The 22,887-nt window shown below is 37.9% G+C and overlaps 1 protein-coding gene across 6 annotated transcripts in view; it reads left to right on the plus strand.

The window, feature by feature from the left end:
* Positions 1-21,832, plus strand: part of HOOK3 (hook microtubule tethering protein 3) — a 69,474-nt gene extending 47,642 nt beyond the window's left edge. For 3 of the 6 annotated variants that reach the window (XM_027708449.1, XM_027708453.1, XM_027708450.1), the window contains 9 exons: positions 154-241; positions 4,880-4,957; positions 5,667-5,701; positions 6,472-6,554; positions 7,893-7,993; positions 9,004-9,108; positions 9,215-9,286; positions 10,717-10,853; positions 18,959-21,832. In XM_027708449.1, coding sequence (XP_027564250.1) covers positions 154-241; positions 4,880-4,957; positions 5,667-5,701; positions 6,472-6,554; positions 7,893-7,993; positions 9,004-9,108; positions 9,215-9,286; positions 10,717-10,853; positions 18,959-18,974 — 715 coding nt within the window. In that variant the 3' untranslated portion in view covers positions 18,975-21,832. Of the gene's footprint in view, positions 1-153; positions 242-4,879; positions 4,958-5,666; positions 5,702-6,471; positions 6,555-7,892; positions 7,994-9,003; positions 9,109-9,214; positions 9,287-10,716; positions 14,052-18,958 lie in introns of those variants that run through there. The other 3 variants (XM_027708451.1, XM_027708452.1, XM_027708454.1) reach the window with 3 other exon arrangements.
* The last annotated feature ends 1,055 nt before the right edge of the window (positions 21,833-22,887 follow it).

The following is a 22,887-nucleotide window of genomic DNA, read 5'->3' on the forward strand; positions in this document are numbered from 1 at the left end:
TTTTTATGTAAATTTTTTTTGCGAATAAATTACGATATTGCATCTGTTGTGTAGATAACCTGAAAACACTGGACACTAAAAATCTGACTTCCTCTTGCAGTTTTTTGGGGTTTTTTTGAAAAACGCATGTTGTTTCTGTTATCTCTTTCCTAGATTGGTAAATCAGAGACTTCTAGAAGTGCAGTCCCAGGTTGAAGAACTACAAAAATCTTTACAGGATCAAGGTTCAAAAGCTGAAGATGTAAGTAGAAATGTGCATCAAACTTACATTCAAGTACTTCCCATTTTTGAAACTTTGACCTTTTTGTAAAAAAAACTATGTAAAAGAAATATACAAACAGATTTCTGATAGTTTTCCATATTTACTTGTGTGGTCTTATCACTAAACTGTGCTTCTCTAAATAGGATGTGAGACATTTGTGTAGAATAGAAAACCATCCTATGTAGAGAAGGTGTCAAATATGTTTTATTTGAATAATTGCGTCTGTTCCAATAGAAAACTTAGCATTTATTTAATTAAAATAGAGAGTTTTACAGGGAATTAGGGAAGTGTTGATTCTCCGTGAATAAAGTATTTGAAGTTATTTAGTTTTCTTAATGAGAATTAAGGCCTTTCCAGCCAGTGGAAGCTCTGCAACTGTTGGTGTAAATGTATCTCATAAAGGAAAAAGCCAGGCAGACCAAAACTGAAAAAAAAAAAAAGTAAAATAATTAGGCCCTCAACATCATGCAGCATTTTCTGTTTCTATATACAGAGCTAATTTTATTTTAAATGTAAGAATACATATTGCAGCTGAGTTAGTGTGGAAAACAACTTTCAGTCTTCCACTCAAAAATTGTTTACCATCTTCTGTATTTGAAAAAAGAAGCTCTAGAACTTTCTTGAAAGCAGTGATTTGTTGGATTGTACATGCACAGTGTATGCTCACACTCTCAGTGTATTGTGTTGCTAATTGGCAACAAATTTTAATGTGTTGCTTTCTATTTTTGTGGTTTTGTTTTAACTAATTTATATAAAATATGGAAGTTTCTACTAGCTGCTTATGTTCATTTAAGAGTGTGTTTAATTTAGCTTATCCTTTTAATTTTCAGAATAAACTATATGAATGTAAAACATCTAGTCGATTTCCAATAAGATTATTTTCCTAAGTAACTTAGGACATATTTTAGAATACCTTTTAAAATAGGCCCATTCTGAGATGTTCTTTGTCTTGGTTATTGGCCAAAATCAAATTTTTCAGGATGAACTAGAATATGAAAAAATTATTCTCAGGTATTGACTATTGTAAATGACCCTTTTCTAATTGTATTCAGCTTTATTTACTGTGATTTTAATTGTGTCCCTTTTTGAGGCTCTGGTTGGGACAGAAATTTAGGATGTGTCCGCACCTCGCTTACAGGACTGATTGCAGCCTATGTAGGTGCCACCTGAAATGATTCTGTTGACAGCACAACACCACGGCACAGCCTCTGTGTGTGCCAGGCAGCCCTTGTCAAATCAGAGCTGGCAAGTTCGTGGTGCAGTTGCTGCACTCACGGCCTCTGTGTAGGTCTGACCATACCACTGGTGATTTATGGGCCCTAATGCCATGGCCTGTTTCTCTGAGTCTGATGTGTAGGATTTCATTTAGTCCTAAAGAAGCAAAAAGAGTGAGTGTAGACTCAGAGAAGGGTTGAGGATGCAAGAACCTCTGACTTTATGATCACCACATGCAGTCTCCCTGACAAAGCAAAGCAAACCTCAGAAGTTAAACCCAGCTGCTCAGGTAGATGGAAGTTGGGGCTACCTGAGTTACCCATAAGGTATTAATACAAACAGAGTGATTCTTCAGAAGTATGAGAAAAAGTATTAGGAGAGACATGACATACAGTTCATTGATGGATCATTTTCAGCACATTTCCTCTGTTTTTTCACTACTTTTCTGCAACAATGCACAGAAATCCATATTTTTATATACTTAGACTTTAAATGTGCTCAATCCAGAAAACTGAAGACTCCAGTTTAATTCAAAAATGTGTGATGAGTGATCAGGTCTGGTTTTCGTTGGGGTTTTGTTCGGTTTTAAAGTTGAAGTTACTTTTAGGCCTGCCCAAGAGGTAGTAGAAGTACTACCCTAACACAGGCAAGTGTCATTGTGGAGAAACATGCTGTGTGCCAAGGTCTACATGGGGAAGCAGTTTTGATTTTGTATTGAAGTGCAGTGAAAGGCAGCTGTTCAAAAGATGTCACTGCCATTGGGCCTGTAATGGGCACTGACATGTTCTCTTGGGATGCATGATTAGTCCATCCTGGCTGTTGCCTTGCTAGCCAGGGAAAAGCCTCCTTACCCCAGCCTTCCAGACTATAGAATCAACTCAGACATGTCTGGTGTGGTCAGAATAGGTTTATTGTCCTTTAGAAACCATAGTTGTGTGGGGGCTGCTCAGCCGTTACCCCAAACAGTTTTGACTAAATCATTTGTATGCCTTATCATCACTGTCCTTTCTCATCCTTGTTCTACTGCTCTCTGCCCTCATCCCTTCCTATATAAACACTGCCTTTAGTTACTTCTGCCCCACTTGCTAAATCCATCCCACGCCTGATGTTTCTCATAATGTTACACATGCAGTCTTGGTCTTATATGCTGTTACTGACACAACACCTGCCTAGAAGGTCCCCACAACTCTGTTATCTGTGAAGTTTGGCCACTTTGCTCATTTGGTGAAACGCTGGTTGCCTGGAGAAGGTGTGGATGCCCCATCAATGGAAGCATTCAATGGAGCAGGGCTCTGAGCAACCTGATCTCTTTGCAGATGTCCCTGCTTACTGCAGGGATTTTGACTGAGACCTTTAAAGGTCCCTGCCAACCCAAATAATTCTGTGATTTCTCTTAACATCTATGAAATCTGACCATCCCTTGTGGTGTTGTTTATAACTTTCATCATCTTCTCACAGCCTTACCAGTTTCATCAAGCAATTTTCTGAAGTGATGTCCCATAGTTTCCCTTACCCTGCTAAGTTAGCTTAACCTCAAGCCAGAGCCTAGCCATCTACCTGTAACATTAACATATAAAACAAAACCAAATTTTGTACTAAAAAGGTGGACAGACCTGTTTCTTTTGCTTTTTAAGTATGAAAGAAATTTCAAGCAAAAAGACTTTTTTTCAGTATTTTTTTTAATGCAAAAGAAAGATAGCAATTGGATACCTGTTTCCTAAAACCACACTGTAATAAGTATTTTGTTCTGCTGTTTTGTAAGTGCAACTTGGTTGCAGCGGGAAGAAAAAGCAAGTTACTAAGTGTGCATTTGCTGATTTTTACAGTTTTGTTATAGATATGTACTTCTATTATGAACAGATAAAACATTTTAATGAAGTTAAATGTAAAGCTGGGTCAAAATTAGATAAAGGTTTTGTTTGGTTTTTTGGAGTTTTTTTAGATTGGGATTTTTATAGGAAACTTGTCTTCCTATGATATAACAACAGTTATAGTAATTACATTTTAGAAGCAGATGATTTGTGTATGAGTCCTTAAAGCTTACTGAGGCTGCAAAAAAAACAGGAGTAATGTTTGCCCATTTTTAGAGTAATTTTTTGAATTTGTCTTCCTGGCTACAAGTATATACAGGATCTTTGGGTGGGTAAAATTACACATTTTATGTTTTAGTCGTTTTCCTAATCTTGTCTTTTGGGTAAATTACTGTGGGTAAACTCAGTTCTGCTTCTTTTAGGTATTTATCACAATTAGTGCTATTCATCACAATTAGTTTCTTGCTTGTGAGAACATGATCTGTTTTGGTGGGAGAGGGTTTACTCCCACAGCAGTGCAGATACGAGGCAAACAAGTGCAGAAGTACAGCAGGGGAGTGAATGTGGACTGGTAATTGTGTCTGTGCCAAGCTAAACCCAAGTGCAATTGAAGGACGGCAAGAGAAAAGCTGAGTTCAGTTTTTATTAGGGAAATGGGCACTGCTTCCAACTTCTTCCTATCCTGTCCTAACCAACCAGTAGTCCCCTGAATGATCAGATATAAGTGGTGGTGCCAGTTCAAATGATTTGTGACTGAGAAAGATGCATACAAATATTTTTTTGTTACAGAAGAGGTGGTGTTGCTGCAGTTGTTCAGTGGGCTGGAAAATTAAAAAGCCACATGGTCAAAATGTGCAAATCCTTAACTGCTACAAATTTCTGACTGTGAAATCAATAGAGTCTTGCTGACTCGTTTTTACAGCTCTCCACCTTGCTTACAGTGGCAATAAGAAAATCTCATTTGAAATAATGTAAAAACACCCACCAGGAATGTGATCAAAGACAGTATTTAGTAGTATAGCCAAGCTAAAAAGCAATATTTCTGTTAGCAAGGTGTCTAAACCTTTGTTGAAAGAGCATTGGAGAAAAAACAATGAAATAATTTTGTTGATGATTTTATCTAATAATTTGATGGTGATCTGGACTATCAGTCACATGCTAAACCTTGGGCGTGATTAGTACTGGATAAATACAAACCAAAATGGCATTTTCAGATTTGAATGTTTTGTATTGTATTGTATTTGATCAGTGTGGCAGTAACACAATTCAGCATCACACCACAAAAACACACATGCATCCCTTAATTTTTTATTGTAGCCCAACAGACTGCTTGTTTCCCTTTGCTTTGTTAGTTGTATGGTTTTTGTTTTAAAATGACTTTCTGAAATAGCAGTTGCTCTCTTTTGAAATTCTGTGTTTAAACACAATGATTTATAAATGTGCTTCCTTATTATTTTTATGTTTCTGGGTTTAGTGATGTGTTTTAGAAAATGTTACAGGATGAAATTGCTCATAAGAACAGAGGAAAAAATTGCGCATGCGTGAAAAAGTACATAGCTTTAACTTTTTCTGTTCATGACTTTCTAAATAGTTTCTTCTGTTGGCTGCTGTTTTGCTTTATACTAATGTCATCTCTGTTTCTTGGCATGGGCTTCTGCTCAAGGCTATTGTGAGTATGGCTTTCTATTTACTTAACACTACTTTCAGTTCATAGACATTTATTGGGTTTATTTTTTTGGAAAGATACTCACCGTGTATGAAGTGAGTTTAAAATTTAAAATTTTCCTCAAAGTTTTTATTTAAAGAGCTTATCTAAATGTGATTTAACCAGAAAGTGGAACACTGTAAGTTGTATGGTAATTTTTATGTGTCTGTAATCAGTAAAGATAAGAAACAGAAAAAAAGGTAGAATTTCTGCTATACTTCAGTCAGAAATACTCTACTCCTTCTCGTTTCTATGGGGATGGGAATTTACTTCAACTAATTTGCTACGTCTTCATGCAAATTGCAGTGCAACGTTGGTAGGACAGCTCTTCTTGCAAATTTTGCTGCACTTTCCAATTTCAGGTTAATTTACCAAGTCTAATTACAAAAGAACTGAACAAATAGAATTTTGTCATTTATGGATCTGGCTTTTACTGATCTAGTTCCTGGGGAAATATTAGTAAAGTTCTAAAACATTCTAATTTCGCTGAAGTCACACAGTTGTGGAGAGAAAGATTGCTACCACAGAGGATCCTTTATAGTTGTGATCTAAAACTGAAGTAAAAAAGTTGGATTTTGATTAGAATGTCAAAATTAAATGTTTTAAAATAATTTTAAAGTTATGCTAAAGCTTCACAATATATTAAAATAAAATGTTTAACTTTCTGTTTTAGTCAATTCTTCTGAAAAAGAAACTTGAAGAACATCTGTAAGTATTTCTGTTTGCCTATTTTGTTTGCAATTTGAAATGGTGTGTTTTCCATACGGTGAGGAAGGCAGACAGTCATTAATCCTGGATCTGGAAAATATACAGCTGAGAGAATTTAGATAACACAGGAATGTTTGGTAATCTGCTGTTCAGAGTCTATTTTTATTTCATAGAAAGCCACTGTGAAAGCGATAAGAGGGATGAAAGAACCATCATTTGTGTTGGTTAGAAAACTTAACATTGTGTAAATCTTTGCTCTGAAGGACTAAGTAATTTTGTTCTAAGGAAAGCATGTTATATATAAACAAAATTAATTTGTTTACTCTTTAGTATATATTAGGGCACAAAAGGAGTCCTATAATTTTGTTGCACTATTTTTGCACATCTTTTACTTGCTTTAAATGCAAAGAGATGTTTGCTTTTTGACTGACTTGCAGAAAAAAGTTTCTGTTGCCTTTGGGTTTAGCCGTTCTTTCTCAGTGTAATCTCTCTTATCAGTATTCATTTTAGGCACTCACTGTACAACTAACTCTTAAGTTCTAACTTAAAGAAACTGTTTGCTGTTGCAGTTCTCCATACACCATAATGGTTTTCATCTTACTTAAATATTTTCACAGTCACATTGTCACTTGTCCTCATGCCCTACAGCAAAAAAATCAATCATGCTCTCAGAAATGTATCACTCTGAGGATTTTCTGTACTGCTTAATGGTCATTCAAGCACAGTAATAATATTGGGAAAACAATATGTGCTTTTGTGGTTTGTAACAGAGAGAAGCTCCACGAAGCTAACAATGAGCTACAGAAGAAACGAGCAATTATTGAAGATTTGGAACCAAGATGCAATAACAGTTGTGAGTTACCTGTGCAGTCCGTTTCTTTTCTTTGTAAAGTATTTCATGTACAAGGTCTCTAATTTTAATACCTAAAGGAGGTGTCAGGTAAGCAAAATGTACATTTTTAGTGGAAGTGACATGTATGTTGTTAATTTCTCTGAAAACTATGGTGACCAAAAAGATGGTTCTAACACTTGAAATGCATGGGATAACATTTTAGAGACCACTGTAGTAAGAAATCATAGAATCATAGAATGTTAAGGGGTTGGAATGGACCTTAGAGAACATCTAGTCCCAACCCCCAGTGACAATGGTCATAGAAATACCAGGTCACTGTCATAACTGCCACTGAACTTCAGATGTTCAGAACTGTCATGTCTCATAAGACCCTAATTAGAAGATCCTTTTTGCCATCACGAGGTTATTTTTACTTTCAATATACCTTCAGTGTGTTTTCAGAAATATGTTGTAATATATATATATATGCAATATATATATATATATTATCATATTGCTCAGATGATATCAGCACCAAGAGTCTAGTTGGGTTTTAGAACCTTACTGCTGCATGTTTTCCAAAGAAGTAATGAAGGAGGTAGTTTGGGTTTTTTTCCCAGGACTATTTATAATAGAACAAGGTAAAAGATTGTAACCGATGGCAGTTTTTCTGATTTGTGGTAAAATTATTTCATTCATAACAAGGTGGTGGAAAAAACAGAAAAAAATACAGTTTTCTAAGATCTGAAAAGTTGTATAAAAGGTGTAAAAGTAATAGTGGCTTGACACACTCTTGCACCAACACAGGAAAAAGCTGTGCAATGAAATTGTCCTACTGGTCTCCATTGCTGCTTAAGAAAATGTGAGGGGAAAATTAAATTTAGTATATTCATGTCATGTTTCTGATAAACTATGTCCAATGTTACAGTTTAGCAGATTTAAGCAAGAGTTGTGCCTGGTAAGAATTATTCCTCTTACAAAATAGGAAAAATCATGTTTGTCTGTATTACATGCTAAGATATTAGAGAAGCTATAAGTCATTAGTAAACTAGTTTTCTAAGTGTGTTCAGTAAAGAGATTTATTGATTATTCCATTTCTCTTTATTTTTCATAATTTCAAAAAGCAAAATTTGTGTAAAAACTGCTGTCTTATGAGATTATATGGGAGTACACATTTGTATTGTGTTTCTGAGCTGTTCAATAATTAAAATTGTGATATCTGCTAAATCAGGTTCCTTTATGTCAGCTTCTCTTAACTGAAATATATTTTAGCTGTGTCTTAAAAGTCTGTTGTAAAACATTAGAATATGTGTAATATAACGATGATATTTTCCAATGTGTCCCTCTCCTGACATAAAGCACTTAAAATTGAAGAATTACAAGAAGCTTTACGGAAGAAGGAGGAGGAAATGAAACAAATGGAAGAACGATACAAAAAGTATTTGGAAAAGGCCAAAAGTGTAAGTTGATGTGTTTCATGTTAATCATCCCACTCTGACAGACTGCATTCCATGTGCACTCTGTGGGAATAAAAATAAAGGAGTTATCTATATACACACTAATAACAAGTAAAAGAGAAGGAAGGTCCAGTGAGTTCTTTGTATCTTCTTATTGTTACGGTACCTAATACGGATTAATTCTGCAGAAGATTTTACACCTTTTTTTGACTCTTTTATTGATGCTTTTTCCTTCTCTTAGTATACTTCAGTATTTTATTTGAGTTTCTCAAAAGCATATCATTGGCTTTGTTCATCTGACCATGGTGTAGTATCAAGATCTTTGCATTGGATACATGTCATTACATTGGAATCTGCAAGTAGGCTCCTAATTTGGCAAAATTTTATTGTGTCTTCCTTTACTTCTGTGTAGTTTCCTGAATGACTTCTTGTGAGATGTTTCAAAAGTCTTCAGGAAATCCAAACAAATAATTTTTTTCACTTTTAACTTCTTGTAATCTTTTTGTAAAAAAAAATTTTTTTTTTTCCATTTCTTATTGTTGTTATTGTTGGTTTCTGGTGGGGTTTTTTTGTGAAGATCAGTAGAGTCATTATACTCCTCCACTATACAAAGTGCATTCAGGTCTAACATGAATTTTCTTAGAAAAATAGCATGCTTTTATAGAATCATAGAATCATTAAGGTTGGAAAAGACCTCCAAGATCACAGAGTCCATCCTTTGACTCATCACCACCTTGTCAACTAGACCATGGCACCAAGTGCCACGTCCAGTTGTTTCATGAACACTTCCAGGGATGGTGACTCCACCACCTCTCTGGGCACTCTGTTCCTATGTTTAACAACTCTTTCCATGAAGAAATTCCTCAGATGCTCTAATGCATCGTGGTTAAAGAGAGAAGTAGATGTGTTTTAAGTCACTTTTTTTGTTTCTTAACCTGACTTAAAAGGTCCTTAATCCTTAACAAGATTGCTTTTTCAGGATTTAATGAAAGACAACTGGTTTTCTTTTACAGGTCATCCGCACATTAGATCCTAAACAGAACCAGGGTGCTGCTCCTGAGATTCAGGCACTGAAAAATCAGTTGCAGGAGCGGGACAGAATGTTTCATTCTCTGGAGGTAGTAATCCTTGTGTTTTGTGGTAGATGATCATTGTTTTTTAGTTAGAGACTAACACTTTTATTATACCTTGGTTTTAAATCTATGGGTTTTTTATGTTTTGTAGAAAGAATACGAGAAAACAAAAAGTCAAAGAGAAATGGAGGAAAAATTTATCGTTAGTGCCTGGTACAATATGGTAAGAATCTCCCAAACTTTTTATTTGAAAAAAAAAAGAGGAAAGAAGATGTTAATATTAGTTGTTTATGGCTTGTTTATAACAGTATTCATTCATTGACAGTAATTTTGGTTGGAAGGCATTTTCCAACACACAAACACGGAAACAAATGCTTTTTAGTAATTTTAAGCTATCACTGCATAAGAGTATGTTCCTGTGATAACCTTGGGGTAAATTAAAAGGAACCTGCTTGTAATTTTCAAGTTTTAAAATCAGAAATGGCTCAGATCACTGTTCTGTAATCCCAGACCTTCAATTACACAAAATTACAGTGCTCAAATTTACTTTCTTCTTTGATTCTTCACTGTTTTTAATGAAGGGGCACTGTCAAAGCAGTTCAGCTTACTTGCTGCAGTAAGTGCTCTGAGAAATGACCCCTTTAACTTCACAGCAGGTTTAGCCACATACAGATGCTGAGGACAGCAGCAAGACCCTCACCTAAATTATTCAAACAGTAAATTTGAATAGAAGAGGTGACCTGTGCAGCCATACAGCTTTTGCTAGGCCTGTATGCTGGGAGAGTTGTCACCTTCATCAAATGTGTTCAGGACTTCCCTTTCGCATACTCATTGCATTGAAACTGTTCTTCATATAGAAAGACTCGACCTGTGTAACTTCCATGTTACACATTCAAATTCCTCCTCTCTGTATTCCTTTGGAAGAGTTTCCTTCTTGCTGTTCTGCATCTTTGTTATGTCCATGAATGGCAAGCCCAAAAGCAGAGTGCTTGAATTGTTTACATACTTGAAGGCATGTTCAGATGACTAGTGTCAATTTTATAACCTTAGTCCCACTGACAAGTAGGAGACAAGCCTGAGCTAAGACCTGCAGTTCAGTGACCTGTCATGAACACTGAGATGATCTCTGATAGCTTTGTCTGTGTCAAGCCTTTAATTAGCCTCTGCTTTTATACCCAACTGCACAAGCCATCACAGCTTTCCTCCTTGCATTTATGCCTCATGAAAACTTACTGTCTCTCAAGATGTGCTCCTGACATATGAGCTGGTATTTTCAAAGGGGATGATGGTACCTAAACTATTTTCAGAGGAAAAGTACTTTTCTAGCTCAACATGCTAAACAAGCCGGGGATAGGGGGAGCCCTTTTGAAAAGAATTGTCTGGTTACCATGAATTTATGTGGAGAACCATATATTGAGATCTTAGACAATTGCTCTAAACCAGGACAACGACTGGGGTAGGGAGGGGGAAGAACTCCACACTAAGTGTTAGGGGAGAATATCTTACCTTTATCCTTGACAATGTGGTGCTTTGTGTATGGAATTCAAGGTGGTCAGGGTTGGTGAAGAAGGAGATAATAAACAAAATGCAAATGATTGAAGTTGTTCAGTGTTATGTGTTGGTGTTCACTGAGAAGTTTCTCTTTGTCCATAGGGGATGACTCTGCACAAAAAAGCAGCAGAAGACAGACTGGCTAGTACAGGCTCAGGACAGTCCTTCCTGGCTAGACAAAGGCAAGCCACGAGCACAAGGAGATCTTACCCTGGTCATGTTCAGCCAGCAACAGCAAGGTAGAGAAGCCTTGCCCTTAGAAAGAAAACTGCCCTGTGATCCAGGCCACTTCTGTTGCAAGTGACAACATTCAAGGAAAATAAACCAGCATCCTTTCTCTTTCTCCCTTGTTACTGCTATTATTTTACAGTTCAGGAAAGGGTTTTATTATGGTTTCTCATTGTTCTGTAATGCCCTTTGCTTATATTTTTGAAGTCCATCTCTCTCTCTCTCTCTCTCTGCATTTTTTGAATGTGCCAAAATTTTAAAACCATCTAGAGGAGTGCTGTATAATAACAGTCTTATTTGTATGAAGCCTGGTCTCTTATGAAAAGCCTCATGTGGACCATGTAACAATGTAAATTTCTTGTCACAGTTGGTACTTTTGTGCCATAAGGGTTGCTATGCTTTATATAAGACTGTTCTTGTTCAAAGGGAATTAGGTTTTTTATTTCATGTGCTAACCTGTTGCTTCAGAAAAATGCTGAAATCTCAGTACAGAAATGCAAAATTAGAATACAATGTTATTGTGAAATGTATTTCCTGCTAAAAAACTTACCAATGCAAAAAATAATGATTTTTTTTTTTTTTAATTTCCTACATGCAAAGTTTTTTCTTATTTTTGGCATTTGATAGGGAAGCAGGATGATTTTTTCAGGTTTTTCTTTATCAACTGGTGTTACCTCTCGCTCGTAGAGATGAATATTTTCAAATGGTTTGTTCCACTCTTCTTGGTCAAGTGTACTCTTAAATACATATTCTAAAAAAGTGGAGAAATATTTAGAATGCTCTAATATGCTACTGCATCATCCATTTAAAAAGGACATTTGTTTTAAATTTTATAATTATGGATGAGGAATACATAATGGATCAAGGCCCCAATTAATATTGTTAATGTATTCCAGTTGTCATCCCCTACTAAAATACTTGCTTTTAATATATTGATTCTGGGGATAATTGTATCAGTTGCCTTACTAATGGTACCAGTGCCTTCAGGTGAGTTTGTTGCTGACTTTGTTGGAAACTGGCTGTGATTTGTTGTACTTCCTTTTGAGTATGTAGCTCCTTAATTGTTGTAGTACCTTCATGTTCATCAGTGGGGTGGATGGAGGTTCCTCCTATTTAGGTTCTGTTCCTACAAAGTTGTGCTTTTTCCCCTGACTAATTCTCTGCATTCCCTATCACTTTTGTTGAAGAATTTTTGGACACAGAGAACCTGAATATTGGTTGAAACTTCCATATACATACATCTTGTTGTAATTTAGTTTTAAATAGTTTTCATTTAGAGACTGTTTGGACCCTGATGCACATGCAGTTGGTTTATTCTTTTATCTTATTTTAATACCCTCCCAAGTGAAGACATTTTGTTATAAATCCCTTTAGAGAAAATACATAATAGCATTTATTAATCATCTGAATGTCTATGTTAATTCACAAGTTGGGTAGAATGAGCAAAGGATAATTAAAACAAGCACACCTAGATTAAAGGGTAATAAACAGGTGAATAACATTTTTAGGTACTGCTGCTTTATTCTCAAGTACATGATCTGTTTTAATTTAGGCTAAGAAATACATTCAGTATGTGTCTGATAATAATTTTCAGTTCTGGTTATCCACCCCCCCCCAGAAACAGATGCTGAATTCTATTAATTGCATGTAGCTTTACTCTTCACATTTGGAAAAAGACGGTTTTCTGAAAGTTCTCTTTACTTATTCAGGGTATGACAGGTCTGGGCTGTGGTCGCAAGGATTAGGTAAGACATTGCAAGTTTCTTGTGTGCAGGAAGGTAACAATGAGAAGGAAGTTGAGGACAATTTCTGTAGCTCAGTGAGGTGATACTCATTTTGCTGTCTCTTACTGAGATACAGAATGCTGTGTGTGTTATCTGGCAAGATGGCTACAGTTTGTGTGGGACATCTTTCATTGATCTGGTTGTGCAATGTATTCTAGTAATTTGAAGAACTCTTTGCCTCATGCTGTGTGTGAACAGGAGCAAATAAGATCAGTTCTCCGAGGGAATTTGGTGTTCTTGTTTGAGATTACAGCATTTTATATCAGAGAAAGAACCTAAGAATACCTAAAGCTTCCTTTTTATTTTAATCTGTCTGGCTTTTTCTGTTACTAAACTGCTAAAGGCTATTTGTAAAAGAAAGGAATGTGACCTTAACGGGAAGCTTTATCTCTTAATTTTGTCTAATAATTTAATTCCCTATTGCTGTTAATCAGGCTCAGGTCTAAAATAACTAGAACACGGTCTGCAATCTAGAATACAACTAGTTGCTTTTATTTTGTTAACACTTGTTTTACCATTTTGCCTCCAAAGTTTGGATGATTAGTTAGGAGATGAACAAATGCTGGTTAGAGGCCTTGTCTTTTGCTTTTACTTTCCAATCTCTCATGGCTTCTTTTGCTTCTTGGCAGTTGTTGGCTTTTCTCTTCTGCTTTGTGATTCTGTCTTTCCTTTTCCCTTAAGATAAGACACTAAAGTGTTTTTTGTAGTTCCCTTCAAGAATATATAGCATCATTATGTAGCATCAAAGACTAATATTGAATCTGAGCTTTCCTGTTGCCCACAGTGATTGTTGGGCAAGTGAACAATCATTATGTCTTTTGAGAATTTACAAACCTGCAGAAATTCTGGTATTTCCCAGAATTTTTGTTGAACATAAAAACCTAAAAATGTACTGCACTCTTGAGGAAGTATACTTGGTTGCTGTCCAGTTCCAGTAAGTCATTTGTTCTGCCTTAAGGAATTTAATTCCTTATTCTTTAGCATTTTAATTCTGTTACTTGCTGCATACATCCATTGTTAATCTTTGGGTGTGAATGAATGCAAGTGGTAAACATCATTAAACCTCCTCTTTCACAAGAACAGCTTCTTTATTCGAAGGGTTCAAGTTTCATTATTTTCCTTGCTTGTTATGTAGCTTTGAAAGTAGTGTGGTATTAAGAAAAAGAAGAAGCTCAGAGTGTAACTCCAGGGAATAAACACATATGTAGGTGAGCCACCAGTGAATGTTCTTTATTTGTCTTATCTTCAGTAATAAAAGAATATAAGCAATAAACCCAAGCTATGAAACAGAATTCTCTCAGTACATTGGATAGTTCTAGGAAGTTTTTAGGGATACTTTTTTCCTGAGGCAATAAAGACTGTTTACATCAAAATTGTAGTGGTAATTGCTAAAGCAATGCTATATCCTGTCCTGATACACTACAGGGAAAAAACCCCTACAAGTGAGCTTGAAGAGAAAAGGTTCTCTAGGGCAGTGATGAAACAGCTGAGGAGTTCATGAGCGGACTTTGCTGAGCACTGTGCTGAGGGTCTGCCCAGAATAATATTTCTGACAGATTTTAATTAATGCCAATAAAAGTTAACAGACAAATGGATGAATATTTTCATTGTTTAGAGCTGAAGCTTAGTTTCTGACCTTAAAGAATGTCTGTGCAGTCCAGTTTGTATACTTCTATGGGGAGTTAAGTTGTTAGTGTATCTAATCAGGCATTACAGAAAAAAAATATTCAAGTTCCTTTTCTTGATAGCAACACATAGCCACTTGGATCATAACACATATTTTCTAAGTGCTAGGAAAATTGAAGTAATCTAATTTAAAGGCTGTGTGTTCCACCCACAGTGCAAAGGAAAACAAATGTCTGGAGCACACAGCTTTACACATTGCAAAATTAAGTAAATATGTAATGGCTACAGGATGCCTTTCATTCTGTCTTTGAAAATAAGCAAATGCTAGTCTTGTCCTGTTCCAGTGTCACCTGAGTTATCAGTAATGCTTCTGCAAGTTTTCTGTGACTTTCTGTTCTGTAAGGGACACTGGCAATTTTATATTCATTGTGTATGAAAGAATTAACAGTGAATATTCCTATTACTGCTTTATGGTGATCTTAAATAGTAAGTGGTATGTGCAAGCTGTCAAGAAAATTTAAAAGGATTTGGCAATTTTAAAGTCCTCGGTATTTTAAATTCTTGGTATTTTAAAGTCCTTGGTATTTTGGCATATGCAGGTAGCTCTTGCTTTTCCTCTAGTATATTAGACTATACACTTAAAAACATGTAATCATCCTTTCATGGATGATTTTTAGGGGTTTAATTGTCCTGATGTGTTGACATTTTTTGTAGATTTGGTAGTTGGAAAACATTTTGGTGTCACCATTTGATTTCCTTCTTGTTAGTGATTTGGAGGAAGACTGTCCTGAATGTGGCTAACTTTTCTTTTTATTATGAAGCAAAACAGGATCTGAATTTTACTTATTGTGTAGGGATTTTTTTTTTTTTGTTCTTGACCAACATTTTGACTTTTTGCAAGGATTGATGAGGGAGGTATTTTTGCACTCAAAGTCAGCTATGCAGTACTGACTTCTTATGGGTTTTTGCACACGTGTTTTAGGTAGAATGTGGACTCCGTGTTTTGCATTAATATTGTGTGAATAGCTTCAATATCTCCAAACCAATTTTAGCAAATTTTGCAGGTGTTTTCCTCGACTGGTATTGCATAATTAAATAGCTAAAAAAGTTTACTATGTCAGAATATACTTTCAAGTCATGGGGGTTCTTTTTGGAGCAGCCGCGAGACTCGAGGTAGGATCCCAGCCATGCCTCCCGTTTGTCACTTTTAAGGAATCAAAAAAATATCTTGGCATGAATGATGTGCATTGCCTTACTCCTGTGATCTTTCTTCCCTCTGGAAGTCTGGAAAAGTAGCAGAAGCTTGTCAGTGACCCTGCAGGCTATTACTGAAAATAAGGTGTGATTTTTTTCAGTTTGAAAATGGAGGAGACAGATGCAAGCAACTGTTTAGTACAAAAATGGGAAGACAAGTGTATCTTTTCACCATTTTGCATTTTGGTGTTAATTTTAAAAGTAATGAGAGAGAACCTTTGCTTTTTGAGCTAGGTTTTTATCTTCTTTTTTTTTTTAAAATTAATTTTTAATTTTAACTGATTATTTAATCAGGGCAGAAACTGTCATTGTCAGCCAGAGCAACCTCAAACTTCTTGCATCTGGTACAGTGAAACCCTGGAAATTCTGACTCTGCTGCCAGCTGCATTGTACCATTTGGAATTGTTGAGGACTTAGCTTTGTCCTCTGTTTTATCTTGACTTTATTTTTGTGGATTCATTAAAATATTGGGACATAAAATTCATTTTTAAAATATATCAGCTCATTTAATTAGGTAATGAATGAGTGTTGATTGAAGGGCTTTAGAAAACTTGACAAATCCCGTGGGGCAGCGATATAGCCAAGCCAGTTTTCCAGACAAATTGTCCTGGTGTCAGATTATAGTCAGTGGATCAGCAGGAACTCATACTAACTGCTACAGCTGAAGTCCTCATCTGTTAGTTGCTAGGGGATGGTGGTGGTGTCAACTGCACTGAGGCCCAGATTGTAACCTTCACCTTTGGGCCTTGCCAAGGTAGGGAATGACTATCTTGAAATATATCTCTGTATTAGTTGGCTCTGGTGGCAAATCAGGAATTTCCTCTGCTGCTGTTTGCTGTGTGTGCAAAGTCATTTGGAAAATTAAATATCCTTCAATCCCCTTTGCACTGTGTGTCAGTTCCAGACTGGAAGGAGATTCCATTTGTTGGATAAAAATTTCTTGCTGCTGTTCTGCTGACTTGGATCTCAGAGACTGATCCATACAACATGAAAAATACTGTTAGTAGGGGGAAATCCAGGACAACTGGGAAGCCTCTCCTTTCTGGTGGTGACTTTATTCATTGTTTTGCGTTAGAGAGGTCCTAATGCAAAGGGCTGAAGTTAGAATAGCATATTTCAGAAGGAGGAACAGGCTTGTTTTAGTCGCTACAAAAGCAGTCATTTGCCAGCACTTTGAGGAACTGTTAACCTACCATAGCATGGCACAAACCAGAAACACTGCAAGAGCAAGGGTTTCCCCAGGTGAACAACAGTTTGTTATCCAAAAGGAACTTGAATTCCCAATGATTATACCTGCCTTAAAGGCCAGTTGTTCTGTTGCCCTGCTCGTGGTGTTAGACTGATCATGAAAATCATCAGGATTTTAAGAGAAAAATACCAAATGGTGTAATATTTATGGGGCTACAAAATAGTTGTAATGAGACCATCAGATTTTTTTGTTTGGATTTGAATATAACATCAATTATGTAATTTAAAATTTTGTAAAGCAAGAGATTATTATTTTCAGTCACCAAAGGTTAGTAAGCCAGAGAGTAAACTTATTTCCTGGAGCCATCGGTGGTTTTGAGAGAGATTTTAAAGCTTTTATTTAGAAGTATAGGTAAAGTTTTGGAATAGTTATAAGGATTACATTATAAAGCCACAATTTTTAAAATTTGTAGTTGCTTTCTATTCTCTCTGTCATTCCTCCATAGACACACATCATCTGCTGTATAAACTCTCTCTTTCTGAAGATGCTGGAGATGCAGTGACAGGTTATGCTCAGTGATTTTACCCTTATCTTGCATCTCTTGTCTTCTGAAGTGCTGCTGCCTCAACAGGTAGCTTTAAAATAGAGAGAAAGAAGTTGACAGCCAACTTTTTTTAGAACAAGATTAGAATTTTTAGTCAGGAAAGGGCACTGACAGATGACTTTTTTACATCCTTGAAAGATAATACAGTGTCCTGAGTTTACAAGACCTCTCAAAAGTACTATTTACTCGAAGAAAAACCTCCAGTGTCACTTCCTGTGTGCAACAGGACACTTGAAGTGCTACTAAATAGTAAGTCTGAACTAAATAATAGCCAGGTGAGACTAAAGGAGTAGATTATATTCATTTATGCACAATAGAATAGGTACCTGCTTACGTAGCTTGAACTTATAATTTTTTGTAGAATAACTACAGTGATCTTCATATTATTAATCCTGAACTCTATAACTTTATGCACCCAAGCAGTGCCAAGCAAGCTTAACAGACAGCGATTGCTCAAAATACACCCTCAAGGTCTGCTTTGAATGTGTTAAATTTTTTATTCCATTTGATACATGTTTCTATGTTTCTGTTTGTTTCTCGTCTGTAGTTAGTGTTCTGGGTGGATGAATGAGAAGGAAAAAAAGAGGGATACACAAGCTGCAGGACTTGTAGCAGCTTTGTCATAAATATTCTTTCTTCTCTATTTAACCTGGACTTTCCCATCACTAGAAGCATTCTTAGAATCATTTATGACCAGTGCAATACAAGGGAGAAGGAACTGAGGAGAGAAATGGGCTCATTGGTGAAGCCAGTTTGCTCTTTGCAATGCGAAGACCCAAATGCCCATTTAGTGCTGTGCCAATGCTGTGTAGGGACATCTGTGCCCTGGGGAAGCTGAAAGCACCATGGCTATGTCAGTAAAGCACTCCATTCTGGTCACAATGCCCAAGAAAGAGAGTGCATCAGTAAGGATGGAGAAATATATCAGCCTCTCCAATTCTCTTCCGAACTTAGATTCACTTCTGCAGCATTGTGATGTGCTCTTTGGGCTGCTCAGTGGCTCCTACTCAGCTTTACTTTAACAAGAGTACATATCATTTTCTTGCAATTCAAACCTGTATTTGCCTGCAGTAAACAGAACTTGCCAGTGCAGCACAGCAGTGATGCTGAGTTGTAGCCTCATGCACCGGATGAGCTCTGATGAAACATAAATGCCTAAAGTCTTCAGTGGTGCTCAGAGCTGGAAGACTCAGACAGTCATTGTGACCCTGATTGTCTTTTCGTACGTAACCACGTGCAGTGTTGGACAGGCACCTTTCATTTTATATTGCTTTGGTTCTTTAACTGTTGTACCCACAGACAGCAGGAATGCCTGAGACTTTCCCATTGCTGTATAAACCTAGTTTCCATAGCTGTAGTAGCTGAGAATGGTGCCCTGAAGGACTTTACTCAGAAGTGTTTAAATTTGTCTGAATTACAGCTAAATTTAGATATTGCTCAAGGCTGTTTTGTTGCTTTTTCCAGTTATTGGCCTATAACCTTCCTGTTAATTTGAAGAGTTGCTCTGGCAAAAATGTTTTCCCATGAATTTACACCACTCTTGAGACGGCCTTACTAAACTGCTCTGAAAAATACCTGTTCTATTCTCTGATTGTTTTTTTTTTCAACAGTAATATGTTATCTGCTTTTTAACTTTCTTCTTTATTCTTTTATTTGCAGTGATGTGGTTGCATGACCTGCAGCATTATTATAACAGGGACTGTTCAGTGCATGACTTGCTTTTCTGTCCAGACTGCATAACCAAAACTTAACCAGTTCTACACTTAAGACTCATGGCCATCCGATTTCAAAGGGGGATCTACTTGCAGAGAAGCTTACCATCCTGGGGAGTGGCTTTCCCATTTCCCGCTTCCATTTACTCTTTCTCTTCACAAAAGGTCTCCTATGAGGCTAGAAGAGAGGAAATCCAGTATTCACAACTCAACAGGAGGCATTCTGCAAACTGACAGAGCACTGTCAGCTCTCCATCTTATTGCTGCCTGCCCACTTTATTTAATTCTGATTAACAGTATTAACACACAGACTTCCTGCAACATTTTCATATACTGAACTATAAAAATCTAGTCTTAATGAGTTCCTAAAAAGGCCTTTTGGTTACTGTTAAAATTTCAAAGCACCTGCACCCTTAAAGGATCCACTTTGAATCTTTAAATAAATAAAGTAAAGCGAAGGAGGTGTTTTACCAGGAGAAATGACTAATGAGTTGCTGCTTGGCGATCCCATCTTCCTTAGAAAACCAAGCAAGTTTCATCTGATAATCTCCGAGCCAGTCAAACTACCGGGTGGTATTTTGTTCACAGGCACTGCCTGCTTCCTTAATATGTATATACACAGTAGTTTGTGGCTGTTGTATTTTTCTCTCTACATTGAGCTGTATTGTTCGTTTATATCAGAAACTTTTTTTTTTTTCCAATCTGTGTACAATTGTTAAAACAATCTGAGGAAAGAACATGAATGGAGATAAGTATGAAAGTCATCTACACTTTCATATTATGCAGACTGTCCTTGCCAGTTTATAATTTGGGTCGTTTGTCTTTCACCTGTACTGGTTTTTTTCCTTTCCTTTTTCTTTCTCCTATCACAGTCTTAGCTATTTAATTTCCAATTGCACTAGCTTGGCTTTTCTTTGTATTATGAAGTTTAGCTATAAGATTTGCCATATGTAGACAGTGTAACTCAAAATGCTTTGTACTGCCTATATTAATTTAAAAAGCTGCTTATTTAATATTCTTAAAGATCTGCACATTTGTACTACTGTATCTTTGTTTTGTATTGGACATCCAGTACTGGCAAGATTCAGAAGACGAGGGAGTGCTGTAGTGTTGTAAGTTAAGAGGTTTATTGTATAGAAGTTAGTACATAACAAACAGGGAAAGGGGCTTTCAAGCTGTAGGACTTGCTGGAAAATCTGAAAAGAGTCTGAATGCTGAGAACGTTAAGTCCAGTTCTAGGGAAACCCCATTCCTGTTCACCTGGATGTTAATCTGCAGAAACATAAGCACGATATGTACTCTGCTGCCTCCAGGAATGGTTTTGCTTATTGAGGCGGTAGCAGAACCACCAGCCCTGTTTTCCAGGCTGAAGAAGTGTTGTGTCCACTCATCTCTGCAGTCCCTTCTGGGCACAAAACTCAGTGCCCGCCTCATCCCTGGCCTGTCAAAGGGGGCTCTGGACAAAGCCGCACCTTGTGAGATGCCTGCCTGTGCTCAGTCCTCAGGGATCCTGATCCCACAGAGTCAGGGGGCTCGTGCAGGATGATGTGGAGGAAGGACAGACTGTGTGCCCCCCCAGAGGGGCTGTGGTTGGTGCTGCCTGGCAAAGGGAAGGGCAGGTAGGAAAGGGCTCCAAGCAGACCAGGCAGGACAGCGAAGGATAAGCATTAAGATCCCAGTGAGAACTGTGTGGTGTTTTCCCTTCTGAATGCCATACCCGACAGGTGAGCCTGTGGCTACCAGGTGCTCTGGCTGACAGCTGTCCGTAAAGACTTCAGATGGGGATATGTCTTTCCTGGTCCACCAGGGCCAGGGACAGTGAAGTCTGACGTGACCTGCAGCCAGGATCTGGGGTTTGGTGATAACGAGTCAGCTATTCCTACAGCAGAGGCAGCAGCATTTCATCAGACTGAGTCAGCAGATCTGTGTCTTTCCAGGTCCTAGCCATCGATCCCTTGTTATGTGTCAGGGCAAGCATTACTAGTAAAACTTCTTTTAGTTGGGTGTTAAAGGCATGGTATGTTTTTCATTTGCAAGTGCTGCTCCGGCTGGGACCACACCCTGCCCCAAGCCAGGCTGGGTGCAGGATCCCCGAAATCAGGGCTCTGTGCTGGGCGGGAGGGGATGCTTTTTTTTGTGCACCCGCCTGCACAGGTGTCCCAACGTGAAGCCGAGCAGTACCTCATTTCTCCAAGTGGTCTGTGCAGATTAGAGACTAAATATCAGTTGTTCTTGAGCCTTGATGACATTTGTATGTAAGTGTGTTTAGCTTGACAAAAGTTGTTTGAGTTTACTAATGCAACAGAGAGATGTCAGGTGAAGCCAGTAACTTTCAGCAAGGAGCTGGCTACTTTAATTAGATTAGCCTGGCATCTCTGTCATGAAGTGGTTGCAAGCTCTCAACTCAGAGGTGATCTCCAGCATGTCTCTGATTACTAACTTCATTTGTGCTGCATAGAAAACTCTCTTACCTTCTTAATAGCAGCTTGTTTGACAGTCCTGAATTAAATGTTGACCAATTATCAAAGTAACTGTTTGTGAAGTTGCCAGTGATATATTTTCTGTAAAAAAATGGATTCGTAGAGTGTCAAAACATTAATTTCCCATTTGAGTTCATCAACAAATTGTGTAACTACCAGATTGTCATGGTAGCAGTATTAATATACATACCTGTATATAGCAAAAAAAAAACTCAGTAATGATAATTGGAATCAAAAGGTTTAATATTTTTTCCCAGTCAAATACACTAATGCTTCAAAGGTGATAGAAGAGTGTACAGTTGTTAAACAAGTTGTAAATAAACGCTTATATAAAATGTAAATGCTTATTTGTCCTTTATTTGGTACTTAGTTGTAAACTGAAACCAGTGCACAGTTTGTGTTAGAAGTTACTGGTTTGAGCGTAAAGTGCTGTTCTGCTGTGTGAGATGACACCAGCTGGTGGTTAGCAGGGACCCCAGTGGAGTGGGAATAACATGGATAAAACAAACCTTGCCCTCAATGCACTTAGAAGCAGGTGCTACAGAACAGCTGGGGAAAAAAAATCCAACTTTTTTACAAAGCACAGCTGTGCCTGGGCAGCTTTGGTGTCAGCTCGTCTGAGTCTTACACAGAGAAGTGGCATTATGGAAATGCATTTCCTGGGGCTCTGCAGAGGAAGGTGAGGGGAAGGTGGGCAGCAGCACCCTCAGAAACAACAAACCTCCTGATTTTTGCTGGGAAGCATCCCACCTGGCTGCTGAGGTGCACGGCGTAGTTTGCCTCTCAAAGGGCCAAAGCTAAATGACCAAAATAGACAATTTTCCCGTGCCAATGGAAGCTTCACAACAGACGTAGCTAAAGGTGGGGGGAAAAAAGACACTGCTCATGTGGACAGAAACAACTGTCCTTCCTTCCTGCACTAATGAGCAGCTCTGGTATCTGGGGGAGGAGGAGGTGGTGGTCTCAGACACGGGCAAACATTGATCTTTGTGAAAGAAAAGGCAACAGCCAGCAAGAGATACTGAGCCCACGAGTGTTGTGGTGCTGGGGTGGAGAAAGCTGTGCAAAGGCCCTGACAGAGCCCTTCAGAGGCTGCTTTGTGGAAGGAAGAGGAGAGCAGAAGCATGAGGGTGCCCTGGTGGCAGCACAGCCCTGGGCTGCACCGTGGCTGTAGCAGTAACAGGAGCGCAGAGGCTCAGGGCTGGCCCAGGTGATGTGTTTGCTGGCTGGGAAGGGCAGGAGAGCCCCAGGGCTGGTGGCCAGCTTCTCCTGGGGCACAGGGATGGTGGAGGCAGGAAGCTGCCACAGCCTGACTTCTGCCTGCCAGGGATTCACTCTGGTCCTCTGCCCTCCTCAGTCCCACCCCAGTCACTCCATCTTGGGCATGACTGTAGTG

Source organism: Neopelma chrysocephalum, unplaced genomic scaffold, assembly GCF_003984885.1.
Source record: "Neopelma chrysocephalum unplaced genomic scaffold, ASM398488v2 Primary Assembly neopelma1_96246, whole genome shotgun sequence".
Taxonomy (NCBI): Eukaryota; Metazoa; Chordata; class Aves; order Passeriformes; family Pipridae; genus Neopelma; species Neopelma chrysocephalum.